We start from the raw sequence: 26967 nt of genomic DNA on the forward strand, positions 1-26967 counted from the left end.
GTGTGAGGAAGACCAGAGCCTGGGGACAGTGTGTGAGGAAGAGCAGAGCCTGGGGACAGCGTGTGAGGAAGAGCAGAACCTGGGGACAGTGTGTGAGGAAGACCAGAGCCTGGGGACAGCGTGTGAGGAAGACCAGAGCCTGGGGACAGTGTGTGAGGAAGACCAGAGCCTGGGGACAGTGTGTGAGGAAGAGCAGAGCCTGGGGACAGCGTGTGAGGAAGAGCAGAGCCTGGGGACAGTGTGTGAGGAAGACCAGAGCCTGGGGACAGCGTGTGAGGAAGACCAGAGCCTGGGGACAGCGTGTGAGGAAGACCAGAGCCTGGGGACAGCGTGTGAGGAAGACCAGAGCCTGGGGACAGTGTGTGAGGAAGAGCAGAGCCTGGGGACAGCGTGTGAGGAAGAGCAGAGCCTGGGGACAGTGTGTGAGGAAGACCAGAGCCTGGGGACAGCGTGTGAGGAAGACCAGAGCCTGGGGACAGCGTGTGAGGAAGACCAGAGCCTGGGGACAGCGTGTGAGGAAGACCAGAGCCTGGGGACAGTGTGTGAGGAAGACCAGAGCCTGGGGACAGCGTGTGAGGAAGACCAGAGCCTGGGGACAGCGTGTGAGGAAGACCAGAGCCTGGGGACAGCGTGTGAGGAAGAGCAGAGCCTGGGGACAGTGTGTGAGGAAGACCAGAGCCTGGGGACAGTGTGTGAGGAAGACCAGAGCCTGGGGACAGTGTGTGAGGAAGACCAGAGCCTGGGGACAGCGTGTGAGGAAGACCAGAGCCTGGGGACAGCGTGTGAGGAAGAGCAGAGCCTGGGGACAGCGTGTGAGGAAGACCAGAGCCTGGGGACAGCGTGTGAGGAAGAGCAGAGCCTGGGGACAGTGTGTGAGGAAGACCAGAGCCTGGGGACAGTGTGTGAGGAAGACCAGAGCCTGGGGACAGCGTGTGAGGAAGAGCAGAGCCTGGGGACAGTGTGTGAGGAAGACCAGAGCCTGGGGACAGCGTGTGAGGAAGACCAGAGCCTGGGGACAGCGTGTGAGGAAGACCAGAGCCTGGGGACAGTGTGTGAGGAAGACCAGAGCCTGGGGACAGCGTGTGAGGAAGACCAGAGCCTGGGGACAGCGTGTGAGGAAGACCAGAGCCTGGGGACAGCGTGTGAGGAAGAGCAGAGCCTGGGGACAGTGTGTGAGGAAGAGCAGAGCCTGGGAACAGCGTGTGAGGAAGAGCAGAGCCTGGGGACAGTGTGTGAGGAAGAGCAGAGCCTGGGGACAGTGTGTGAGGAAGAGCAGAGCCTGGGGACAGCATGTGAGGAAGAGCAGAGCCTGGGGACAGCGTGTGAGGAAGACCAGAGCCTGGGGACAGTGTGTGAGGAAGAGCAGAGCCTGGGGACAGTGTGTGAGGAAGAGCAGAGCCTGGGGACAGCGTGTGAGGAAGACCAGAGCCTGGGGACAGTGTGTGAGGAAGACCAGAGCCTGGGGACAGCGTGTGAGGAAGACCAGAGCCTGGGGACAGTGTGTGAGGAAGAGCAGAGCCTGGGACAGTGTGTGAGGAAGACCAGAGCCTGGGGACAGCGTGTGAGGAAGACCAGAGCCTGGGGACAGCGTGTGAGGAAGACCAGAGCCTGGGGACAGTGTGTGAGGAAGAGCAGAGCCTGGGGACAGTGTGTGAGGAAGAGCAGAGCCTGGGGACAGCATGTGAGGAAGAGCAGAGCCTGGGGACAGTGTGTGAGGAAGAGCAGAGCCTGGGGACAGCATGTGAGGAAGAGCAGAGCCTGGGGACAGTGTGTGAGGAAGAGCAGAGCCTGGGGACAGTGTGTGAGGAAGAGCAGAGCCTGGGGACAGCATGTGAGGAAGAGCAGAGCCTGGGGACAGTGTGTGAGGAAGAGCAGAGCCTGGGGACAGCGTGAGGAAGACCCACTGCATTACACATAACGTGCTCCCCTAGTCTGGCTGACCCACATGGGATCTTCTGGGGCTTTATCTATTCTTTCCCTACTGTCTTGTTTTTTTCATTACCTTTAGTTATGATTCATTTAGCCTGGATAGTATCAGGTGTTGTTCATACTTTTTTTTTTTTGAGACAGAATCCCTTACTGGCTGGCTGAGTGGGCCCTAGGGACCCAGCAGTCTGCCTCCCCGGTGCCGAGAGCAAGGCAATAGCCCTGGCTTTTTTGTGCAAGTCCTGTGAGTCCTGCAGATCAAACTCAGCTTCCACTCGTTCGCTCAAGAGAAGCACTTTACTCACTACGCATTCTCCCTGCCTGGGGTGATAACGTTTGAGAAGAACACAACCACAAGATTTTAAGCTCCACTTGGAATTTAGCCATTTCTTTCTTGCTTTTGATATAATTACGCTCCTGAAACTTTTCACGGGTGTCTGTGGAGGTAGGTAGGGCCGTGAGAGGGGACTTCGTCATGCACCTTTACACAAAGCTTTTTCCTTTTGCTTTGCCCCTTGTTTGTTTGTATGTATGTATGTATGTATGTATGTGTGTATGTATGTGTACACACACACACACACACACACACACACACACACACATATATATATAACAAGGAGTTAATCAGTTTCAAGAGCATTTAAATAGGTTTTTGGGCAGAATCTCACTCACTGTTTCTTTTTGTTGCCCTTTTAACAATATTTATGGCTATTAGTACATGTTTATATTCCTATATGAATTTTCAGAACTAAAAATCACGTAGTCAGGTTTTACATATATGCATCTATATATTCTAAACAATCTACGCTAAGTTTACAATACTCGGTACAATTTTAGCCTCGGATTCCTGTTCTTTGAGGAAAACAACCTTAAAGCAAAGACAGTATCTTTTCTAAGTTCAACACAGTAAAATACCATTCTCTGAGATATTTAAATAGCTCTTAAATGCTAGACAACTCTTGGTCTTCCAAGTGAGTTCTCAGCAAAGAAACCAAGTTGCTGCTGAAGAGCTTGCTTAGATGGACGATAACCATTATTTTCAATATTATTAGGTTCTTTTCCCAACTGATTTCTCCCAGACAGCCCCAAAGGCTACAGCAGACCTAAAAGCTTGGCCACAAATCACTGCAATGTGCCAGGCCACAGCCTCTGTATTTCTACGTTTTGGAATACAAGGAGATTCTGGGGTGAGGGGAGACACCTTCTCTGCATAGGCTGCTCTGGGCTGGTGAGCACAGCCCAGCCCGGAGGGTGCAGGAACAGTCTGCCCAGGAGCTGAGGGGACATCCCCCTGGTCCTTGGCTTTTTTCCTGAGGTACATTGCCTGAGTGACAGCCCACGGCACATATGAGAGGAGTCTGCCCCCTGCTGGGTAAACAGGAGGGGCGAGGCTCCATTGGCCGCCTCTTCTGATTTGGTTGTCTGACGCAGGGGAGTCATTTACCTGTTAGATACAGGGCGCTGAATGGGAGCACCAAGGTCCGTATCCGCTTAAAGGGACTAGTTTCCAGGGTGAGGACAAGATAAAATGGAAAACACATCTAAAGGAAAGAACCCCCCCACTTTTTTAAAAAAATAAAACTGTTCCCTCGTGTGCCGGTATGAACACAGCTGCTCTGCTCTCAAGTTTAACTGCAGATAAACTCAACTTCCTTCCGCTCAGTCTTCGACTCCGCATGGAAAAGAAGGTAACTTACTGGTGACTCAATGTCTTCTAGAAGTAAAACCGAACAGCGTTCACATTTCAACAGAGTTTGGGCCCGATGCATTATTTTCTTGACGATCTTTTCCAAGTCCGTCTGCTCTTCGAAGAGGTCGTTGACCACCTCTAGCAAAGCCTGGAGACAGAGACGGGTGTGTTTAGGAGGCGTGAGGCTGAAGCATCAGCTTTTCCTCCCTCAAAACTCCACGCAGCATTTTCTCTAATAACAAATAGTTCATGTGGCTAATTTTTAAAACCCTTAACAGCTGTCCTAGCAGGGCTCTGCAATAACATATTCTAACCTAACCTCACTCTGGAAACTACACGCAAAGAATTGTCAGGGTAACAGCCACCTTGCAGTCATTACATGGAGGTGTTTTGTGCACTACAATGGTTTTTCTTCAGTATGACTGAGTACAAACCCGACATTTTATAAATAATAAGTACTTGGATCTCTCCAGAGCATATTTATTTCAGAAAACTCCTTAGCAGCCTTTTTTCACTATTAAGAAAAATTAGCTTCGTGGCTCCACTTGAGGCCTATTTTCACTAACACACAACTCTCCCAGAATTCTGAAAGAATCATACAGATAAATGCATACACACAAACACACACACACACACACACACACACACACACACATTTATATCTTCACACTAATCTCTCTGTACCAGAAGAGGAAATAGTTCCTCACTCCCAACTGTCCAGTAGAACATTTAGATATTACTATATATCTCAGGAAAGAAACCCTCATCAAAATTGCTGTTAAAATGGCAGGTTGAAAGGCACATAAATTAATGGGGGAAATTTTAAAGACAAGTTGAACACTGTGTACTCATTTCAAAATTAAGTTTCAATAGCCTATTATTCTCTCTATCCAAGGGAGCTTGCAATTTATGCTTCGAAGTACTATTTGTTTGGATGTTTAAACAACTTTTCCCCCTAGAACTTCCAGAATAACAGGCTATTTACAGGTGGGAGAAATAAAGCTTCTTTCAGAGCCACCAGAGAAATTACGTGGCCACTGAATCTGCTTGTTCTCACAAAAGGAGTCCATGAATCTACACGTTCAAACACATTCATCATGGTGTTGAACAACAGCCCAGGGCCATGACTGATTGTCACCTTCAGGAATGAATTTTATTTGTTCTGAAATACTTTGAAACAAAATTTCTTCTGTGATTCTCCCGAGACAGAGAGGGCATTTGAATGAGTTGAGGGGTCTGTTAAATGGAACTGGTTGATGCGGTTACCAGAAGGACCAAAGTTCCTGGGGAGCATCCTCCTTGAAGACCAAGAAAGACCATGGCTGTGGATACGAATCACATCTTCCCATGATTCCAAAGCAAAGGGAGACACCAGGCTGCAAATACTATGCCAATTGAAGCCAAATTGTTTGGCATTTGGACAGCAAAATGCTGTGAGGGGTTGGTGTGCTGTAACTTCATGTTCAAAGATTAGATGGAAGACAAGTCTCCCCCAGGGAAGAATACAAAATCGGTATCCAGTGCCAAGTAGCCATGAAAATGTACATACAAGGAACATGATAGAGCCTGAGCAGGTTGTGTTTGCATGTTTGGAAATGGAAATATGTATAAACAGATACGTATGTAACAATTCATGAAAAACGGAGGCCATGAATCTGAAAGACAGCTGGGGGTGGGGGGTGGGGGGCAGGGGGATATACGGGAGAGTTTGAAGGGAGGAAATTGAAGGGGGAAATGATCTTATTATAATCCCCCAAAATAAAAGAAATAATTTCTTCAAAGGGAGACAACTGTCTGAATAATTACAAGCAAATTCCCTGTTATTAAGGGGAAAACATCATTATCTTAATCACTCAGATTATTTCTTCAGATGGATCATATTAACGGAACAATTATTTAACTTTTCAATTTGTTATGATTGCATGGCGGGCCTCCGGGCCCTCGCCATGAGAACATTCCTCTCAAAGGAGAAACCGATACCCCCAGAGCCCTGCACTGACAAAGCATAGTGCAATAACTTTATTCTTGCTAATTAAAAACTGCTGCTTTGCTAATGAATGGGGGAAGTTTTACAAATAGCAAAAAGGCTAGCTCCAGAAGAGGAGGGAAAGTGAGGAAGTCTAGGAAGGCCAAACAGTTGGACAGGCCATAGACACAGTCCACAAGGGGACACACCGCTTCTTACTGTCACTTCTGTGCAGGAAACAGCTGTGTGCCCCTTTCTCTTTCTTCTCCTCCTCTTGTCTCTGCTGCTCTCTCTCTCTTTTTTTATATATAATTTTTTATTAATTTATTCTTGTTACATCTCAATGGTTATCCCATCCCTTGTATCCTCCCATTTTTCCCTCCCTCCCATTTCCCCCTTATTCCCCTCCCCTATGACTGTTCCTGACGGGGATTTCCTCCCCCTGTATATGTTCATAGGGTATCAAGTCTCTTCTTGGTAACCTGCTGTCCTTCCTCTGAGTGCCACCAGGTCTCCCCCTCCAGGGGACATGGTCAAAGGTGAGGCACCAGAGTACATGTGAAAGTCATTCCCCATTCTCCACTCAACTGTGGAGAATGTTCTGCCCATTGGCTAGATCTGGGTAGGGGTTTAAAGTTTATCGCCTGTATTGTCCTTGGCTGGTGCCTTAGTTTGAGTGGGACCCTTGGGCCCAAATCTGCCTATCATAATGTTCTACTTGTAGGCTTCTAGGACTCTCTGGATCCTTCTACTTTGCTATCCTCCCATGCTTCTCTCATCTAGAGTCCCAATAGGATGTCCTCCCCTCTGTCCCAGTTTCCTGGTAACCTGCTGCTCTCTCTATCCACACATTCTTCCTAGATTACCTCACAGGTCTCCCAGCTTTACATAATCTCCATGCGGAACTATTACGCTCCCTCAAACTTAGCTCCGCGTTGCAAGTATTTGCTGTCCACAAACCTGTGCATGAGCCCCAGGTCCCCTTCCCTGCTCCCCACATCAGCAAGCCCTGCATGTCATCACTGACTCGGAGGGAGTTTCTCGATTCTCACGGCCCTAACGCCAGCTGCCTTGCCTCTTGACTTCAACAGTCTTCTAACTCCTCCCCCGGCCTCAGTCTCCTTATCTTACCCTTCTCAGCCCTTCACCGGTTCCGGGAGGCCAGGTTGTTGCCTTTTTAAAGTGAATCGAATCAGCTCTAAATCTCCTCGTTGCCTTCCGTCACACTTAGAACGAACAGTTCCCGGCATGCCCGTGGGCATTTCCGCCCACTAGACGCTGGCTCACGTCCTTGTCTTCGCTTGCTTGTCTTTCAATCTCTCTTTTTATCCTCTATCCTCCCCGTCCCCCGGCAGACACAGGGTCTTTGCACCTGCTGGGTCCCTGGTCTGAGTATTCTGCACGGGGCTTCACATGGCTTGGCCTCTCACCTCATTCTGCTTCTATCACCTCCTTATAGGTGATACCTTTTATCAGCTTCTGAAAATAAATGTCTGTTTAATTCACTCCGTCCACAACAGTGCTCACCCCTTTCTTCCACTTTGTTTTTGTTTATAATGCTTATCACTGTCTGACACTGTGATTTTGCCTTCACCCCCTCCCCCCACTATTTATTGTCCTCACTAGAAGAGTAAGTTCTGTAAGGATGGTGTCTCAGGAGAACCACACACACTACATATTTATTCAATGAGTAAGTGAACTGTACCATCCACAAGGATCAAAAGACTGTCTTAATACAATAAGAACTCTCTCTTAAGGAATTCATAATTCAGTTGTAGAAAGGTGTCATCATCAAATATTATAATAGTGTGTTGGGTACTTGCATTAGAACAAGGAAAAAACAGGAAGTGGAGAAAGGAAAATTATCTGGGTCCTGAAGACTACGCGAGGGAGGCAGTTGGCAGCGGGAAGCGGGAAGGGAAAAGAGGCGTTAAAGACAGAGGAGGATGTGGGTAGAAGTGTGATGAAGTGAAACAAACAGGCTGTTTTCTGGAAGCCATGGAAACATATTGCTGGAGTAGCAAAGGAAAGGAATACATAAGCAAGACATGGTCCTAAAGATGCAAAGGAAATCCAGTTAGAGAGAAGGTGTGCTACGCCATGCTGAGGAAGGTGGCTGCGTAGTCAGTGGTGTTCATCTGTTTGCTATGTAATAGTCATTTTCATAATGCTTGGTAAATATACCTTAATCCATTTGATTGGTCGAGGAATTTAATCCTTGTTGTTGTTGTTGTTGTTGTTGTTGTTGTTGTTGTTAACGTTTTCTTAGTTGAGTGTGTTTCTGGGTTGCAACAATGATCTTCGTATTTTTTAATGTAGAGTGAAATTTGATCTCTGGTTGATAAGTTAATGTTGTATGAGTTTCTGGGTGCGTTTTACTGCTTGATTTTACAGTTCCTGGAGATATATAAGATCACTGCCTCTTATGTCACTTGATAGCCTATAAAACAGTGCTCGTGTGATTGTCTTACATGCCTTGTGTTGCTTCTTCTAGAAAAAGTTTCAAACAAAATCTGCAAGGGGAAGTGAAGTCAGGTTGGCAGCAAACTGTGCTTCTTGAAGGAACTAACTGTAAACCCATCAGCAAATGCTGCCGCTTCGAGGCTATAAGCACCGAGGCTGTGTATTTGCCGCCATATGGTACAGGTGTGAGATGCATTTCCTTTTTTTAAAAAAACGGTTCTTTTCCCCAGAAAACAACAACAGAGAATTGTCTCTATAACTCCCGTATTCTTTAAAGGGATGTTCAGCCCTGGCATTGCTGGACTGAAACAAACAAACAAACAAAGCCCATATGAGCATCATCTGCTACTTTAAAGACGGAGTGACTCACAGAAGCCAGGAAGGCCGCGAGTTCGAAGTCACTCACCCTGCTTCTTTCATACTCCTTCCTCGAGGCAGCGAAGAGCTGGGCATTGGCTATGGCGATCCCACAGAATGGAAGATACATCTGCATGACCTGGGGCACAGAACACATTAAGAACATTAGCGCATCGCTGTAAGCCAAAAGCCCACACTTCCTGCCTTTCAGTCAGGTGAACCAGGCGGGCGTTGAGTTGTTCACACTCTCAGCTTCAGGGCACACTTCTCAGAGTATAGATTAGTCTTTAACCCGGAAATTCACATCGATGAAAACATAAGGTGGGTAAAGCAAAAATTCCAAGAGCCATAATACAGAAACTATGCTCGCTATATCTTGTATTCAAGCTCCGAAAGACATCAAGCAAAGAAGAGAACTGCAGTGTCCCTAGGATTTAAAGCATGTACTCACGTTCATACTTAGAGGTGGCTGAAGTGACCCCAGGATGGCCTGCCAGCTACCAGGCTCAAGCAGGCCTCTAAGGGGGAAACTTGTGTCAACTTAGGGTCTCAAGACCGAATGGATCTAGTGGGATCCACTACCAGGTAAATATGATTAGGCAAGAACGCAAACTGGGATGGATTTACAGCAACTTGTTTGAGGAAAGGCTCAGAGCCCATGAAAGGAAGAAAAAAAAAAACCAAAACAAACAAATAAAACCTCCCCTCTTATGGGAAGAAGTACCTACCCAGCTGTGCTGGGCCTGACTCTGAGAAAGTCTCTCTCAACAGGAGGTCAAAGTCTGAGGATTATGCCTATCTCTAGATATAACTGGCTCCAGGCAGATGGGATCTTCCAGTAAACACCAAATGGGATAGTTTCCTGAACTTTTCACAGCAGAAGAGGAGTAAGTGACATTTATCTGAGATTTCTCTAAAGCAGAGTGGACGTGGCATGGTGTGTATCAGTCTTCTTCCGTGCCCCAACCCCGGTTACAGAGCCTGTGAAGAGCCAGACATAAAGGCACATGGAGCAGCTCTGGCAGTGGCCAGCGTTGCTCACTGTGCAGATCACTGGCACAGGAACTCACATGAGACACGTCTCGGACACCCAGAATGGGGGCTGCCTGGAATAAAGGGTGACTTGGGGCAGGGGGAGGGACAGAATAAAAGATGAAGCACAATTCGCAATCCCTACCATTTGTTATCTGGCTTTGTCTACCTGGCCGCACTCTGGCCTAGGGTCCCTTAAGGAACTTCAGAGCTCTGTGGAAGCTATGACCTCATTCTCAAGGAAGAAAGAGAAACAGCAGGAGAGGACGCAAGCAGAACAGAACCAACCCAGGAGCTTCTTCTGAAGCAGATCTTTCAGGATAGGTTCCATCAGAGAGGCTTCGTCTGTCCTCCTACAGCAGATGTTGTTTCTGTTTCTCTTCTTTCCCATTTCTTGCTCCTCCTCCTTGTACTTTAGTGAGTAGGGATTGGATCACATATAAAGCTGCCAGCATCCCTCTGGAACTTCCCTGTCTTTGGCCAGAGAGGAACCGCTTTTAACTTCAAGCACACACCGAACAGGTTTCTGTGTTTGGGGCAGGCTGTTTTGCTTGGTTTGTACTTTCTCTTTTTCCTTCGTAGTGAGGGTGGCTATTATGCGTGTAACGGAGAAGAGGGACTGAGTCACTGTTGTGAGTGCACTAGGTGAGCACATTTGTGTCTCTCATGATGTCAGAATTTACTGAATAACAGTAAATTCACAAGGTAGGTGTTTCTAATGACTAAGTTTGCCAGATGATCCAACTTCCCTTGATAACCCTGAACAGGGCAAACATAGGTTCCTTTATTCCAATGTTAACTATTAATGTTAATGTTCATGCCATATATTACACATTGCATTGCTCACGTGTGTGTGTGTGTGTGTGTGTGTGTGTGTGTGTGTGTGTGTGTGTGTGTAGAGTTTTAAAGAAGCTTAAGAGTCCAAAGCTGGGGAACTGACAATCATCTAAGAATCTTCGTATTGATAACCAGCTAACCTGAGCTGTAGAAGAAGCCAGACGTTGCCATAGCTTCTGGTGGTAGAGTCAGAATTAGAAGCTGGGCCGTAGGAATGCTGTGAAGTGAGGGGCAGGACCAGGTCAGGCGGACTGATGGATGCGGATCCAGGTGAGGGAACTAGGGGCTGGGCAGACGGCAGTTTGAGGAGGCCTCATCAGCAGGGTGACTGAGCTAAGCTGAAGCTCCCGAGGGAGTTGGGAATTCTCCTTCCATTCCCTGATACACACGTAGAGCGCTCCTATGACAGGCTGATGGGCATTCTCTCCATTGCAGGGATGGCATCTACCTTGTTGTGGGTCTAGGCGGGGGAGTTATACTCTTTCCTTGGTCTGCTATGTCTGGTAAATTCTTGGACTTGGTTTTCCTGATACAATTTTAATACAACATGTGCTCCCACATTCTCAGTTCACCACAATAGATTTATAGGGTGGCTCCACTTTATGGGGTGGCCCTATTTCTATCTCCATCCAAGGGCAGGGTCATCCTACTTCTTCAAGAGAGAGCCAAAGACTTCCTGTAAAATGGAGTGTCTCAGGGCAAGACACTGATCATACAGTATAGATGAAGCCAGCCTTACATAATATGGAGTAACTTCAAAAGCTCAAGCTGATTGCAAAAAGCACTTGCTTTACTCCCCATCATTTATTTTGATTGTGTTTTCCGTCTGGACCATGTCTAAGGTGGCTTGGAAGCGCAGCAGGTAGGAAGAAACACACAGCCCAGTGAATGTGTGAGCTGTTTTCTGAAGCCCTGCTTTACTTGGTTTGTGGTGCCAGTATTGAGCTCTTTCTATCAGATTTTAAAACTCTGACATTTAAGAACTTTTTAGACTTATTTTACATACATACATACACACACACACACACACACACACACACACACACAGCAAATGCATGTCTGATGCCCAGGAGGTCAGAAGAGGGTGTCAGATCCTCTGTGTTACTCCTCTGGAGTTACAGGTGCTTGTGAGTCATCATATGGGCGCTGGGATTTGAACCCAGGTCCTCCGGAAGAGCAGCTGGTGCTCTGAACGGCTGAGTCATCTCTCCAGCCCTGAAGAGAATCTGAATTTTAAGCACACTGTTTTCATTCCTTTCATAGCTTTTCTGTATGAAACTGAACAAGTTACTTGAACCTTTTGAATCTACTTCTTTATCTTTAAGGCACCAAGTTTATGGTAGTTTTTACTTCTAATGTTTTCATGGCTCAACCAATTAGGAACATCAGTGAGCCGTAATATTATATTTGCTAGAACTTACAGAGAATTCAGTAAACATGTTTTACGTTCCTCAAGGAATAACATTTGCAGTCGGAACTGACATAGACAAAGCCCTTTCATCAGCGCAGCAGGCGTGATGCTGGGTGTCAGGCACGAGGTTTGGACCTCTGTAAGAATCCTCTTTGGTCCTCACTAGGATATATGTTATACCAGTAGTTGCACTTTTTAAGATGAGAGCCGAGGTTTGTGAGCATACAGAAGGTTATTAGGAGATAATTCTTCATGCTTCTGCTTCCTCCTCCCCATACCATCCCCTCTCTCGTCAGCACATTTCACAGAGGCACTGCCATGTCAAGGATGCTGGCACAATGAATGCCCTTCGGAGGCAGAGACACTGTCTCCTTGTTAGTAAAAAGCAGAATTATTTGCTACCCCATATAATAAAGATGATTTCTCCCCCTGGACAGGGATGGATTTGGGTGCCTTGCGTTTGAGGATCCTCCTGCAAAGCAATGCGTTCCGTGTGCAGTTTTAAGTGTAAGAGGCTAGCACGGATGCTGACGCTTGGGCTATTTTTCTTCCTGTTAGTAATAAACTAGTCTCTGACCCTGATCTAGGAGTCTTCCAGCTCTTGCCAGTATGTGCGAGGCTGTGGCCTCGCCCTAAGGATGGGGTATAATCCGATTTTTTAATCATCAACAAGATCACCCAGATGGTAGGTGGTGAGGTTACATTTCTTATTTAATTCAGTCAGCTTGAGGCTGGAATCTACTCTTTTCATTTTTTTTTTATAGGCTCTTGCCTCTCAGAGAAATATGTGTTTCTCCTAGTGTCAGTGTGATGGTCTAGTTAAGTGCACCATGATGGGACGGGTGCTGAGAGGAGAAGAGGAGCCTATGTTTCCGTGGCCGTGAGGAGAAGGGGAGCCTGTCTTTCTGTGGCCGTGAGGAGAAGGGGAGCCTGTGTTTCCGTGGCCGTGAGGAGAAGGGGAGCCTGTGTTTCCGTGGCCGTGAGGAGAAGAGGAGCCTGTGTTTCCGTGGCCTTGAGGAGAAGGGGAGCCTGTGTTTCCATGGCTGGGAGAGGCTGCAGAAGCACAGGGTGACCCTGGCAGAGGAAAAGTAAGCAATCTCAGTCATAGCCAGCCCTCAGGAGACCTTCTGAGCCGATGGATCCAAACCAACCCTAACCAAGGAATCAGGAACACCAATCAATGTTAAGACTGGTTATTGAGGCTAGGCTAGATCCTTCATGAGGAAAAAGAATCCAGCTTGACAAGAGATTACCAGCAGGCCCAGACCTCAAGCCTGGGTGAGGATTTAAGGATCAAATCACATTTCAGTGGATAGAAGAGGAACTGTAAAAGAAACAGGAGCTGCTGCTGATGTGCTAAATAGGGGGCACAATGTTGCAGGGACATAGAGCCAATTGTAAGCATGGTGACTGTCAAAGAAGAGCCTGCGGGTGAGGAAGCTATGGTATAGAAAGTGGGTCAGGCATGGAGAAGAAGGCTGTGCTGTGTGTACTTCCGGCAAGCTTGAGGACAGCCCTAGGTCCCATTGCCAATTAATAGCAAACCTCTTCCTTCAAAAACAACTGAAAATCGTCAATTTTCAAATAAATGTTCTGTTTACTAAAAGACCTGTTTGTGGATTGTATACTATATTTTCTAGAAAACCCTTAAATCACATTGGCAGGAGTCAATCCATGCCACTATGTCTTAAAAGCCCCTCCCAGCAGGGTGTGGTGGTGCACACCTTTAATCCCAGCACTCAGGAGGCAGAGGCAGGCGGATCGCTGTGAGTTCAAGGCCAGCTTGGTCTACAAAGCAAGTCCAGGACAGCCAAGGCTACACAGATGAACGGCGTTGTCACAACCTCAGGAAAAATCACTCCACAATTTCCATCTGAACAGTCTAACAAATGTCACTTTCATGGACCATGTTTATATAAACATAACCAGCCTCTCCCCCCCCCCCCCAATCTCAGTGAAACTCAAATTCAGCAGAGGTCAAAGACAACAACCTGCTAATATAAACCAATTATGAGGCATTGGACATGATATTTTGAATGCCAAAAGAACTCGGGCTGTCTGTCATCTTTTGTGGACTCTAATCTGTCAAGTTAATGCTCCCGTCAATGCATCAAAACAAAAGCAAGTGGCAAAACCAACATCATTGTTCAGTGTGCTTGGGAGCTCTGGAGCAGCCTAATTTAGCAAGAATTGCCTGGCTGCCTTCTCAGACACTGTTCGAACAGAGCAAGCAGCCTGCAAGCCACACGGCCACTCCTCTCCAGCTTTCCACCGGCTTTAATTACATTCATACAACAACGGTTGCTAGCTGGTGCTAGGTAGTTAGATGTTGGCCAGTGTGAAGGTCACTGAAGATAGGCCTTTCTCCGTAGTCAGCAGCGTAAAACCTGGAGCTGAGTGAAACTGCGGGGCTTGACTACTGGTCAAAGACCAGCGTCTGGAGATGTGCTATTCTAAACTACCAGAAAGATCAGGAGACTAACAGTTAGAGGCTTTCTGGTAAAGAGCAAAGCCATGTTGCTCTCTAAATGGGCCTGTCCATCACCTGCAAAGAGAGCCACCCCACAGGAAGCCGCCCACTCTAGACTCCTTAGAGAGTAGTGTGCAAAGCCTACATAAGTGTATGCGTTTGCACAGTGATTTCTCCAGCCATTGTCCACTCTCTTCCTTGAAAAGGTCTCCTCCACAATTGTCCCTTTGGCCACTGCTCACTCCCGTCCTGTAAGAGTGTCCCTGCCTCACCTTGTTATAGTTTCTGTCTTCTACACTACGCTCTGTGTGCCTGAGTTCTTTCCACAGAGATCACAAAGACCATGGAGCCAAAGTGAGACCTGGGTAACAGTGGCACGGACAAGAAGGGCAAAAGTTTCAGCCTCAATTTGGAATTAAAGGCGTTCTAAGATTTGGCCCCTTAGCTTTATCTTCTACGTTCTAAGATTCAGCAAAACTAGATGATCCCTAGGTTGAATCACTCCCCAAATTACCTACAATAAAACAAAACAAAACAAACTACCCCAATTCCACTATGTTCTCCACCATCTGCATCACCTGAGACCAGTCGCCCCCTGCCTTCCATCTCTATTTGTGTCTATCAAAATGTTAATGGTTATTTAAAAATTGGGACTCTTAAGTTGTTATTTTTGGATAGACATGTTTAACATAACACCCCTGTAGTGTCAGCACTGGGCATGTGGAGACAGGATTGTGAGCTCAAGGCCAGGCTGTCTGGGAACCTGTCTTGAAAAAAAACAATGGTGATAAAAAAAATAGCTCAAAATAAACTATTATATTGATTTTAAAGCTTCCTGTACATTTGCATTTCTTTACATAATGCATTTAAACATCTCAGAAGCATCTTGCTGCAATGTCTATCATTATAAAGCTCAATTTAATATTATTTGAAAACCAAACCTTACAAAATAATTACCTCCACTTAAGCCAATTCAAAAAGTGTTATGTGGTGAACAGCCTTGGGAGATAAAAATGCCTTTTTGTAAACTGAAGAGAAAAATTGTTTACTATGAAATATAACAAAATCAACATCTGTAAGCAGTTACTGCCCATTAAAAGGCACTGGGACTCCTTTCCTGTGAGGTTTCCTATGTAACCGGTGTATGAGGCTGCCCCTGGGCATTGTATTTTACCAAGCCATAAGCATTCATCCAAACACCATCAGGACTGCATTGTTTTTATTTGGTTTTCCTACAATTGTATATTCATTAATTAGCTACTTGGTATTTACAAAGTAAGGGTTTCAAGACTAATTACTAGACCTGTCTTCATTATTATTATTATTATTATTATTATTATTATTATTATTATTATTATTACTACTATTACTACTACTACTACTACTAAGCCAATTATTTTTATTTTACTTTCTGGTTCTACTTAATCTTTTTCCACATTGCAGTCTTTATTTTCTTGGCTAAATTAGAAACTTTATGTTCATCTTGACCAAAACTAGTTCATCTTTTGTCTCCTTCTAAGAAAAGAGAAACCTTGAAATATTGTAACTTTCAATGCTACCTTACTGGTTTGCATGTTACTTTTTTTTTCTCAGTTATATCTTGCTTTGCATATTTTCTTCATCATCATCATCATCATCATTATTAGTCAATGTTTGTTTAGAATCTCCTACAGCCATTTCAACTTTTCCTCTCTAGGGTTTTTTCCTCATTCTTTCCAAACTCCTTTCCCATCTCTCTTTCCATGTTTGTTGCTTGTGTTTGTATGTGTAGGCTCTGAGTATATATGCATGTTTACACATGTGGGGACTCATATGTATGTGCAGGTATACACGGAGCCCTGAGCTCAATGGAGTCTGGAGTCTTCCTCAATTGCTTTCTCCTTTTTCATTGAATCAGTCTCTCAGCTGAACTCATAGCTCACTGGGTCTAGGAAGCAAACCTGCGTCAGGATTCTCCTGTCTTTGTCTCTGAAGTCTGGGATTACAGGTAGGCTGCCATATCTTCCTGATATTTGAGTTCTAGGATCCAAACTCTGGTTCTTATGTGTGTGTGTGGCAAGTGTTTTTTTTTCCCCACTAAGCTATTTCCCACTGCCGTTCTTTTTTCTTTCTTGATGAAAATCTGTAAGAATATCCTTTAGCATTGGTGGTAAATGTGAACAGATAACTTAGTTGGGTATACAATTATAGCTTTATAGCTATTTTCTCCTAATATTTAGAAGGCATTTTATTTTTATCTTATCTAGTCCATTTGATGCAAATAAGAAAAATTGGAAGCTATGAATCTAATTCTTTGAAGATAATTTGCCTTCCCCTATGGTTTCTCTTACACAATTAAAGAGTTGGTAGCCATTTGCACTTTCTGAGGCTCACTCAAAGGATTAACTGAATCATATAAAATTGATAAATTATAGCCCCCAACTTGGAATAATTTTCAACTTCATAGTGATGCAAATTCAATACAGACTAAGGTCTAGCAAGATGGCTCAGTGACTAAAAGCACTTGCCTCAAAAGCCTGATGACCTGAGTTCAATCCCTGGACCCACATAAAACTGAAAGGAGAGAACCGACCCCTCAAAGTTGCCCTTCGGTCACATACATGTTGTGCCATATGTACCCGCACACACATATCATGCACAGATGCTCCCCAACATATCACACACAGAAGCCACCCCCCACATGTCACACATAGACACTCCTCAACATATTACACACAGATGCCCCCCACATATCACACAGAGAAACACATATACATAATAACAAATAAAAATTTGCTGTCAAGGATGTGGAGAAAGGGGAACATTCTTTTATTGCTGGTGGGAGGGCAAACTTGTACAACCATTGTGGAAATTAATATGAAGCTTTTTCAGAAAACTGGGAATAGTTGTACCTCGAAGAGCCATCTATACCACTCTTGGGTATATACCCAAAAGATGTTCCACCATACCACAAGGACACTTGCTCAACTATGTTCAAAGCTAGAAACTGGAAACAACCTAGCTGTCCCTCAACCAAAGGATGGATAAAGACAATGGAATATTATCAGCTATTAAAAACAAAGACACTACAAAATTTTCAGGCAAGTGGATGGAACAAGTAAAGATCATGCAAAGTGAAATAACCCAGAAGAAGCCAAAGAGTGTCCAAGGTGGGATGCTCGAATCTCACTCAGAAGAAAAAGTAGAATAGACACCTCAAGTAGATGGAGGGATGGAACTAAGTGGGAGAGGGGGGGTGGGGAGGGTAACAGTGAAGGAGATCAGGTGTGGGGAGAGTGGGAGGGGTAGGAGGGAAGGACTGGGAAAGAGAACAGAAATTGGGGGCGTCATCTCTGGGACAGGGGAGTCTATGGGGTTAACCCTAGTTGACACTCCTAGCACTGGGGGTAAAGAAGGCTGAACTGGCCACCTCCTGTAGCCAGGTGGGACTTCTAGTATTGGGAAGGGAACACCTACCCACCCATAAGACCTTTGACCCATAATTTGTCTTGCCTAAAAGAAGTGTAGGGATAAAGATGAAGCAGAGATTGAGGGAATGACCAGCCGATGACTGACCCAAATTGAGACCCACCCCATCGGAGAGAGCCAAACCCTGTCACCATTAATGATACTCTGCTATGCTTGCAGACAGGAGCCTAGCATAACTGTCTTCTGAGAGGCTTCATCCAGCAGCTGATGGAAAGAGATGCAGAGACCCAGACCCACAGCCAAATGATAGGCCGAGCTTAGGGACTCTTGTGAAAGAGTGGGAGGAAAGATAGAGGGAGCTGGAGGGGTCAAGGACACCACAAGAAGACCTACAGAGTAAACTAACCTGAGGCCAGGAGGGCTCACAGAGACTGAACCTCCAACCAAAGAGCATACCTGGGCTGGACCTAGGCTTCCTACACATATGTAGCAGATGTGCAGCTTGGTTGACATGTGGGTCCCCCTAACAATGGGAACAGGAGCTGTCTGTGACTCTGTTGCCTGCCTTTGGATCCCTTTCCCCTAGCTAAGCTGTCTTTTCTGACTTCAGGGGGAGGGGATACGTTTAGTCCTGCTGCTACTTGAGATGCCAGGGTGGGTCAGTATCCCGTCTCTGAGAAGGAGAGGTGGGGAATGGAGGGGGAGGGGCATGAGGGTGGGACTGGGGAGAGAGGAGGGAGGGGCCTGGGATCAGTCTGTAAAATGATTAAATTAAATAAAAGTATAGCCATTAAATAGAACTACTTTGGCTTTTGAGTTCCCCCCAGGCCAGCGGTATCTTATACAATCCTCTCCGTGATGCTGGGCTGTAGCATGGAACAGCAGCTCCCAGTCAGCAGCTCCCAGTCAGCCCCAGGAATGAAGGGGTTAACAGCCAACCTATTATATCCTGCTCTCCTAAGATGATGTTTGGGGAGTCAGATACATTAAATGCATTTGTGATGTAGAAGTATTTTCGACTTACAGTAACTATAAAGACATAACCAAAATATACATTGGGGGAACATCGTACATTGGCCAATAATCACTGTGGATGGTGACAGTGTTATATGTTTATGTCTCTCTGAGGTCAGCTCAAGGTTCTAAGGTTCTTCATGAGCACTGGGAATGTCAGTCATTGACGTGGCACTTCAGGCAGATTTGACTGCTCTGTGGTACCCAGGGTGAGAGATGATTCAGGATTCCTGCTTCCGCTTTTGTTGCTGAGGCAGAGATGCTTGTGCTGGCCCGGAGCTCCCTAAGAGGCTGAGGATACCCTTGAACTCCTGTTTCTCTCGCATCTTAATCTTTACAGCTTCCCATTGGGCCAGGTTTTGTGTGATGTTGGGATCAAATCCTGGGCTTCCTGCATGACAGGTAAGCACTGTACTAAGATCTATGTCCCCAGTCCAGCTTAGAGTTTAAGTCAATGGGCAGAGAATGCAGGCAAAATACACTTTTTGAAAAGAGAGAATAAGAAAAGCACTGAAACCATGGGGCAGTGGCAGAAGAGATGGGTCTTTTCAATCCCAAAGTGAGACAAAAGAAAGGAAAACAAAATCAACCCCAACCCAACAACAGTGCTCTACTCTAGTCGGCTCTTCTTGGAGTCCCTCCTTTATCTTATTTAAAAAAAAAAAAAAAGCTCAATTTGGCCTTCACCATCCAGTTTCCAAATGCCAAAAGGTCCAGAGAGCGTTAATGATGGAGAAGCTAATGAGTCTGTACACTCTCTTGTGGCACTTTTCTGCTTGAAAGCACTTTGTGGACGCTGGCTAATTAATCTTTACAGCATCCCACTCAGATAGGGAGCTAACCTGAAAGTCATTAAACACTGTAAAAAGTCACATCAGCCCTGGAAACTCATGAAAATATCATTAATAAGCATGAAATCTGAGCACACTGCCTTCTGTCAGCGTACCAGCTAATGACAGGAGGTAGCCAGCCCTTTCAGACTGGCAAACCACAGGAAAGGCTGTTAGAGCCCCACGGTGTGGCTGGGTCCAATTATACATCATGGCGGAGGTCCACGCCGGGGATTTTTGAGGGGTCCTCGGGACCTCATTCTTAGTGACAAAACAGCTTGGAAACTGCATTGCTTTCCTTTGTTCAGATGCTGAAAAACTATACTCAGAATTCTTCCTGACCCCCAGCAGACCCTGCGAGGCAAAGCTTCACTGAGTCCCAACCCACTGACAAGGAAGTGGGGATATTTTTAAAGACTCGTAATTCAAACACTAAATAAACTTTTTAAATACAATGTTTTAAAAAATAACATATGGAAGATGAAAGTAGTTACAGCACAGTTTGTGAAATAGAATATGTTCACAGTCTTTTTAAGAATGGAACACTGAGTGACTGGAGAGATAGCTCAGTGGCTAAGAGCACTAGCTGCTCCTCCAGAGGACCCGGGTTCGGTATTCAGTACCTATCTGATCACAGTTGGTAACTATCTGTAAGTCCAGTCCCAGGGGATCTGACACCCTCTTCTGGTCTCTTCAGGTACTACATGCACATGGAACACAGACATGCACGTAAACACCCATGCACATAAAATAAAATGAAAATAAAAAGAATGGCATATTAGAAAATTAATGAAATAAAAACGATTTTAGAGATCTCTAAAGAAGAAAACCAGCAGAGATGTTTTCATGTCTTGTCCTACTGCATCACAATGTAACTTGGTTTTGTAAATGAGCTTCAAACATGTGGCATCTTATTTGGGCAGTTTAATAAACATAAATAGAATTTACCATAAGTGATTCCCTACAACATCCCTCTAATTTTTGGAATTTTCATGTCACTTCATAGAACCCCATTTTCTTCATCTCAATTTCTGTAGAATATCTTAGGGATGGAGAGACTTTGATTTTCCAAATTTTTCTATCACAAACAAGCTATTGTGGACCTTCTTATAAATACAGCTTTGGGCTTCTGAAGAGCTGTTCTGTTTGGCATAGTCCCACAGTAAAAGTTTAAGGATAAAGAAATATATACATTTAAAATATTTTCATTATTATTTTAATTTTTATTTCATTTTATGTATGTGAGCATCTTGCCTGCATGTATAGCTGTGCAGCACACACATGCCTGGTGCCTGCAGAGCCCAGAAGAGGGCACCAGGTTCTGTGGAGCTAGTGTTATAGACAGTTGTGAGTCGCCATGCGGGTGCTGAAATCAAGTTCAGGGCCTCTGCTAGAGCATATAGTCCTCTTAACAACTGAGCCATCTCTCCAGCTCCTGTCTAAAAAATTAAAAATAAATCTTAATAGCTGGAGTCAAATGGTCCTCCAGAAAAAGAATCTACCAAATTACATGCCCGCTAATAGCTGTTTCATCTACCCTCACTCATATGACAATGCATTTCATTTTATATTTTTAAAAAATCTTGTATGACAATTATCATCAATACTCATTTTGCCTTAACTTACATTTGTTTGATTACCACTGAGATCACACATGTTACATCATCTGTTGCGTATCTGATTTTTAATCTGAACTGGTCAGCCCTTTCATTCCTCTTTAACTGTCTCTTTATCACTTGCTCATGCTTAGCAAGCCCTCTTTGTGCTCCAGGATGAGTAACTGCTTCCCATGCTTGAAAACCACGAAAGCTTGCTTGACAGTCAGCGGGTGTCATCCTCCTGATACAGCCCAAATGGCCCGGACACTACAGTGATTTGTCTAAGATGATCTTGGCCTCCTACCCCTCGCCCTAAGGGTCTTCATAAAGAGAGGCCGCCTGCATAGATCTGCCAAGGTTATTTTTATAAGCAGCTTGACCTACATAGTTCATCCATCTATCTTTCTAACTCACAGCTTCTTTAAGAAACTGCCTTGAGGTATAAGTTGTTCTGGGCGTTTTTGAATTCTAGCTATGAAGGGAATGACTGACACCCTCCACCTACCAAGCACAGGTATAAATTCAGGGAACTGCAACTGAGAGCTTCCACACTTGAGGCCAGAATAGGTCCTATTATGTCATGATCTACGAATGGCCATTTCTTGTAGGCTATTTTCTAAGTAACACCTGTTTCACTTATGTAATACTTGAACACCATTCCTTCCTATGAGTAACAGAACTTTTTGCAGTTCCTACTCCTAAAGCAACACACGCTTCATATCAATTGGACCACACGTTCTGTGACCTTTTGTATCTGGCTGCTTTCATTTTACATTCTGTCTTAAGGTTAAACCATGATAAAGTCAGCCCATTGTTAATTTTTATTGTAACAAATAAATATATCCATTATGGTAGCATACAAAATAGCTACTGCCTAAACACCCCCCTGTGCTCCATCCCAGCTGAATCTTCTTCCCAAACCCTTGATATTCATTTTATTTTATTTATTTTTATTGACTCACCCATTGCTTTGCCTTTCATAGAACCAGAGTAGGGATCACTGGGTGTATATACTTTTTAGATGATTCCTTCTACTTAGCAATATCCACTTGCTGTGGCTCTATGTCTTTTCTTTGCTTGATAATCTCCTTTCTTCTTATCAATGATCAGTATTCTATTCCATTACCCAATTGTAATGAAGTTTATGTATCCACTCACCTATTAAAAGGTATCTAGGTGACCCCCAAGTCCTGACAATTATCAGTACAGCTTTTATAAGCATCCATGTACCAGTTTTGGCACAGATGTATGTTTTTGGCTCATCTGGATAAATGTGAGTGTGACTGCCAGGTTATGTATAAATACATGTGTAGTTTCTCAGCAGAACGCCCAGCTGTGCCTGAAGTCGCCGTGCCATTAGCATGCTCATCAGTAGTAAATGGGAATTCCAGGTGCTTTACAAACTTGATGACATTTGATGTTGTCACTATTTTTTCTGGGCTTGAGGGACAAATTTGGTTTGTCTGTGGAGGTAAGCCTCTCTCTTGAGTTGCAGCAACCCCGTCCTTGCAGAAGGCTCTGAGTGTCCTTCCCTCTGCCATGAGTTTCTATCTTCTTTGTTTGGATTCTCCTCTTTCTAGTCAAAGGTGAATGCTTCTATTCAAGTGATGTTACTTCCGTCTACCCTGAATGACCTACATGGGTGTACTGGCTAGTTTTTGTCAGCCTGACACAAACTAAAGTCACCAGCGAAGAGGGAGCTTTAACTAAGGAATTGCTTCTATCAGTTTGGCCTTTGGGCATGTCTGTGGGACATCTTATTGATTACTAATTGACAAAGGAAGGCCCATCCCAATGTGGTCTCTTCTTCTTGTCAGTCTTCACTGGCTACCTCTATGATAATTCTCAAAGCTGGGACCAAGCTTTTACTCCTGTACATTGCTAGCTGCCTGTAGGCATTCAACTTAAAGGTCCTTTATCTATTCCAAAGGCAGCTTTCCAGAAGCAATCTTATCACCCCAATCCCCCTGCTCTCTCAAAGACAAACAAAGGTCCTCAAAAATGCCCACTCTGTGCCAAAGAAACCATTAATCTCAAATCACCCAACTGTAAGCCCTGCTATCCATGGACAGGCAGAAGGAGGCCATAGCAGCTGAGCAGTTTTGAGACCTCCATTCCTCTTCCTTGTACAGCAGTACCCACCTCCGCTACATCTAGTAACAATCCTATGCCCTCTCCATTACTGCCACCCACCAATCCTTGATTCCCGTCCAGAAAAATCCATATACTTAGACACAGTGTCTGTCTGTCCTAATGGACCCTGTTGAATGGGATTACAGGTGTGCCACCATTCTCAGCTTGTTAAATATTTTTAATGTAAAAAATAGTATAAATGTCTTGCCCATACTACATACTAATTTTGCTGCTTTTATGTAAACATTTTATACCACTTTTAGTATTTTTTAAAATCTCATTAGGAACACATGAAAAAGTATCTCCAATATTTAAGAGTGCAGCCTAGTACTTTTTAGATGACGATATATCTTAGGAAAATAGTGAGGAAAAGTATAGCTGCGATTCAGAGAACCCAAATGGATTATTTTATTACTATAACTTTATAAGAAAAGTTTTCCAAAAAGTAACTAAGCATCAAAATACAACAGAAATGACAGGTATAACAAACGATATTATTTTAAATTTTCTAACAATATTCTTCAGTGGAGCTTGGAACCAAGGAGACTACAAAAATACAATTAGATCATTAATATTTAATTAAAGCAGCAACACCTTAAAATGAATATTGTAAATGGCAAAGGCTTGACCAAAATCATAAGCTGTGTTTATGCAACTAAAACACAAAGGCTCCCTGCAGCAAACTCAAGATGTCGAGAATGAATAAAATTGGAAGCAAAAGGCAAAACCACCTTCCCCCAAATTATTGGCAATGTTTACAATGATTGTCATTATTCTAAGCAGGGAAAGAACTCTGTTATAAGCAGCCAATACTGGGCCAGAGCTGGGAGGTCACGCCTGCCTCTTGTCCAGCTGTCCTTCAGGGAGACTTTACTGTCTGTATCACTGTAGCTTTAGAGAACGTTTCTCAAAATAAAACTTCAGCAGTGTGAAAAGAGCTTTCTTTTCTTGACTGAGTGCTGTGTGTGTGTGTGTGTGTGTGTGTGTGTGTGTGTGTGTGTGTGTGTATCCTTGTTTCTGTTGGCTCAAACTGGGCTAAATGGACAAATAAATCTCAGTCCTCTGGCAGGCTGGGACAGTCATGTGCCTGTCACTGAATCTGGGATGGGCACTATGATTACTTAGAATGGGCGAAAGGAGAATTTTCTGAGAGGAGAAGCAAGATTTTGCATATCTCAAATGATGTGTCCACAAGTACAGCACTAAAGAAAATTACCATTAACCTCCATTCCATGCACAATTCTCAGTGTTACTTTACTTTCTTGAAATTTCCTCAAAGTTTGCCATGTTTTTCTAAATATATCATTAGGTTTAAGGACAAGAATGCTATTTCTATACATCTAGAACAACCCAGGCACACAGTGGTTGTCTGTGATAACAAATAAAGACTTCATAACAAATGGCACAGTTCATAAACTGGAAGAAAGCTAAACAAGAATCTATCAAGAAATACAGGCAATACTCAAGTCTAAAGTATAATTTATTATCTAGTAGTTGACGTCATTTGTGTAGGCCTAAAGAAACATTTGTAGATTTTCCCCCATAGCTCTTTTTGTTCCTATAAGAGAAAAATTCAGAATGTGATCCATGCTTTCAATTCTTTTCTTCACTTACTAAAATCAACCACAATATGATAACCTATTACCTTAAATTATATTTGGAACTTCCATCTACTCACATAGAATCTTTGGCCATGATCATATCAGATCCTGATCCAAACCAACACTGCAGAAATGCTGACTTCCAAGCGGAGGTTTTCCTGAGCTGGGGCGGCGTTATTTGCAGTGTCCTTTAACAGTAGGTTTCCTTCCCAGTACCACCAGGAGTTCAAGTGCACGCCTGCCCGTCATGCTTATCTACTGCCTAGGAGAGTCAGATAAAGCCATAGCGAAAGAAATTTACAAAACCCATTGTGGTGTGTGTGAGTTTGTGTGTGTGTGTGTGTGTGTGTGTGTGTGTGTGTGTGTGTGTGTAGAGTGAACTCCTTGGTGCCACACTCAATATTTTATTTGTTTTTCTATCCTTCTGAAATAGGACATAACCTCTGGCATTATGTTTCTTAAGAAATAGTTGAGTTACTACTACTGTACACACACACACACACACACACACACTTTGATGATTTTGCTTCTTCACACTATCTGGCAGTAGATTTTCCTTTGGGCGTGGCCCTTACTATCGGAAGATGTGCTGTTGAACACAGAACCTAGAAAGCTTAGAATGCAAGTGTAAATCAGGATGGGCAAAGGATGGAGTTTTAGTTTGTATCATTTTGCTTTTCTTTGCTTTAATAAAGAATAATCAAGCAGCAAAAATTCTCACTGAATATCCATCAATTCAGAAACCCAAACTAACAGCATCTCTCCTTAAAAGCACTGCCAACTCACATGTTAGACTTGGCTCTAATGTTTCATAGTCTTCATAAATGCTTTCAGTTAACTTCAGATGGGTTTTCATTGTTGTTGTTCTAGCCATGAGAAAAGAAGAGATTTTTGATTTATCATCTGTGCTTCTAGTAAATAATTTTTAAAAAGTTGAGAAGGAACTCACACATTTTTTTTCTTCATGGTTTCATGATAATTTAAGGAAAGTTTGTAGAAAATACTAGTTTTAGATTTTCTTATCTGTCCTCTTACTGAGAACAAACTCAAATGTCTAACAGAATGAATTTACAACTTCACTGTTAGCACGTTTTTGACTCTCTGATATGTAGCTCAATGTCTCCTCATTCATGTTATGACTCTGTGGAGAGCCCAGTAAGCAAGCGACAACAGAGGGCATGGAGCTCATAGACAGGAAGTGAGCAGGGTCTGGCCTGGGGAATCGGCCATTTAAAAGCCAAGACTTATTCTTTAAAAATGTTCCAAAGGGGAATGGAAATGGGTGATAGATGTTTGTTGCTTCTTTAAAAAGGTTAGTCATAGAAATGACAAGTAAAAGGGTAGATTATTGAACCAGCTTTTAGACCAAAGAGCATTAATAAGCCAAAAATATTACATTGGTGTAGATCTTCGTATATTAACACTGATCTAAGATTATATTTGGTTACAGCAGGCTAAGGTATTGTACCTAAGTAATTCTTAAAACTGCAGTGTTAAATTTTAATCCTTCCAAAAGCTGCTATTACCAACTGTTTTAAGATAATTAAGAAATTCATGTCAGCAGTTAGACAATCAAACTCATGGTCATATTAGATATTGTTTGGTTAATTACAAAATTATGTTTCCTAGATTGACAGATTAAAAATAGATAGAAACAAATAATTCAGATAAGATAGATAGATGGTTGGTCTTCAAAAAACCTCAGAGATCTACAGAATATGGCATTTAAAGATTGTGGTAACTTATGGCTTTTTTTTTTTTTTTTTTTTTGACAACGAGACAGGTCTGCTCGTGGCAGCATCTCTGTTCTACTTCAAAGAGCATCAAAGGCATCATAGGTGGCAAGCTAGCTACTGGGTGAGAAAATTCACTTGCATCAATCACAGACAGAATACTGTCCAAACAGAACAAACTGGATGCAGGAGAGTCAACTGTTGAGCTTTTCAAGGACAAGGCAAGTCCATTATAATTCCTGCTTCACAAAAATGTCTATTCTGAGCCAGAGGGCTGAAGATGATGCTCCAACTATAGGTAAACTTTGGGGGACTGTCCAAGCAGCCAAATATCTCTGTCATTCCTATACTTTTGAAAGCTGCTTGCCTGCACTTCCTACATATTTAGGTAATATTTATTCCTTAAGTCTCTGTTGGGATTGAAGACTAGATATTTATTGTCTCACAGTTAAACTTAAATTATTAGGATAATAGAAATTGATAAATAGCAAAATACTT

At 43.8% G+C, this 26967-nt stretch overlaps 1 protein-coding gene across 2 annotated transcripts in view; it reads right to left on the reverse strand.

Moving 5' to 3' along the window:
* The window catches only part of PDE11A (phosphodiesterase 11A), a gene marked incomplete at its 3' end in the record, with an annotated part of 371638 nt that overhangs the window by 237453 nt on the left and 107218 nt on the right, over positions 1-26967 (reverse strand). Inside the window, exons 3-4 of one of the 2 annotated variants that reach the window (XM_084800165.1) lie at positions 8416-8541; positions 3624-3764 (exon numbers count right to left, since the gene is read on the reverse strand). In XM_084800165.1, coding sequence (XP_084656291.1) covers positions 3624-3764; positions 8416-8541 — 267 coding nt within the window. The remainder of the gene's footprint in view (positions 1-3623; positions 3765-8415; positions 8542-26967) is intronic. The other variant, XM_084800166.1, reaches the window with a different exon arrangement.

Source organism: Acomys minous, assembly GCF_964271855.1.
Source record: "Acomys minous genome assembly, chromosome: 10".
NCBI classification, from domain to species: Eukaryota; Metazoa; Chordata; class Mammalia; order Rodentia; family Muridae; genus Acomys; species Acomys minous.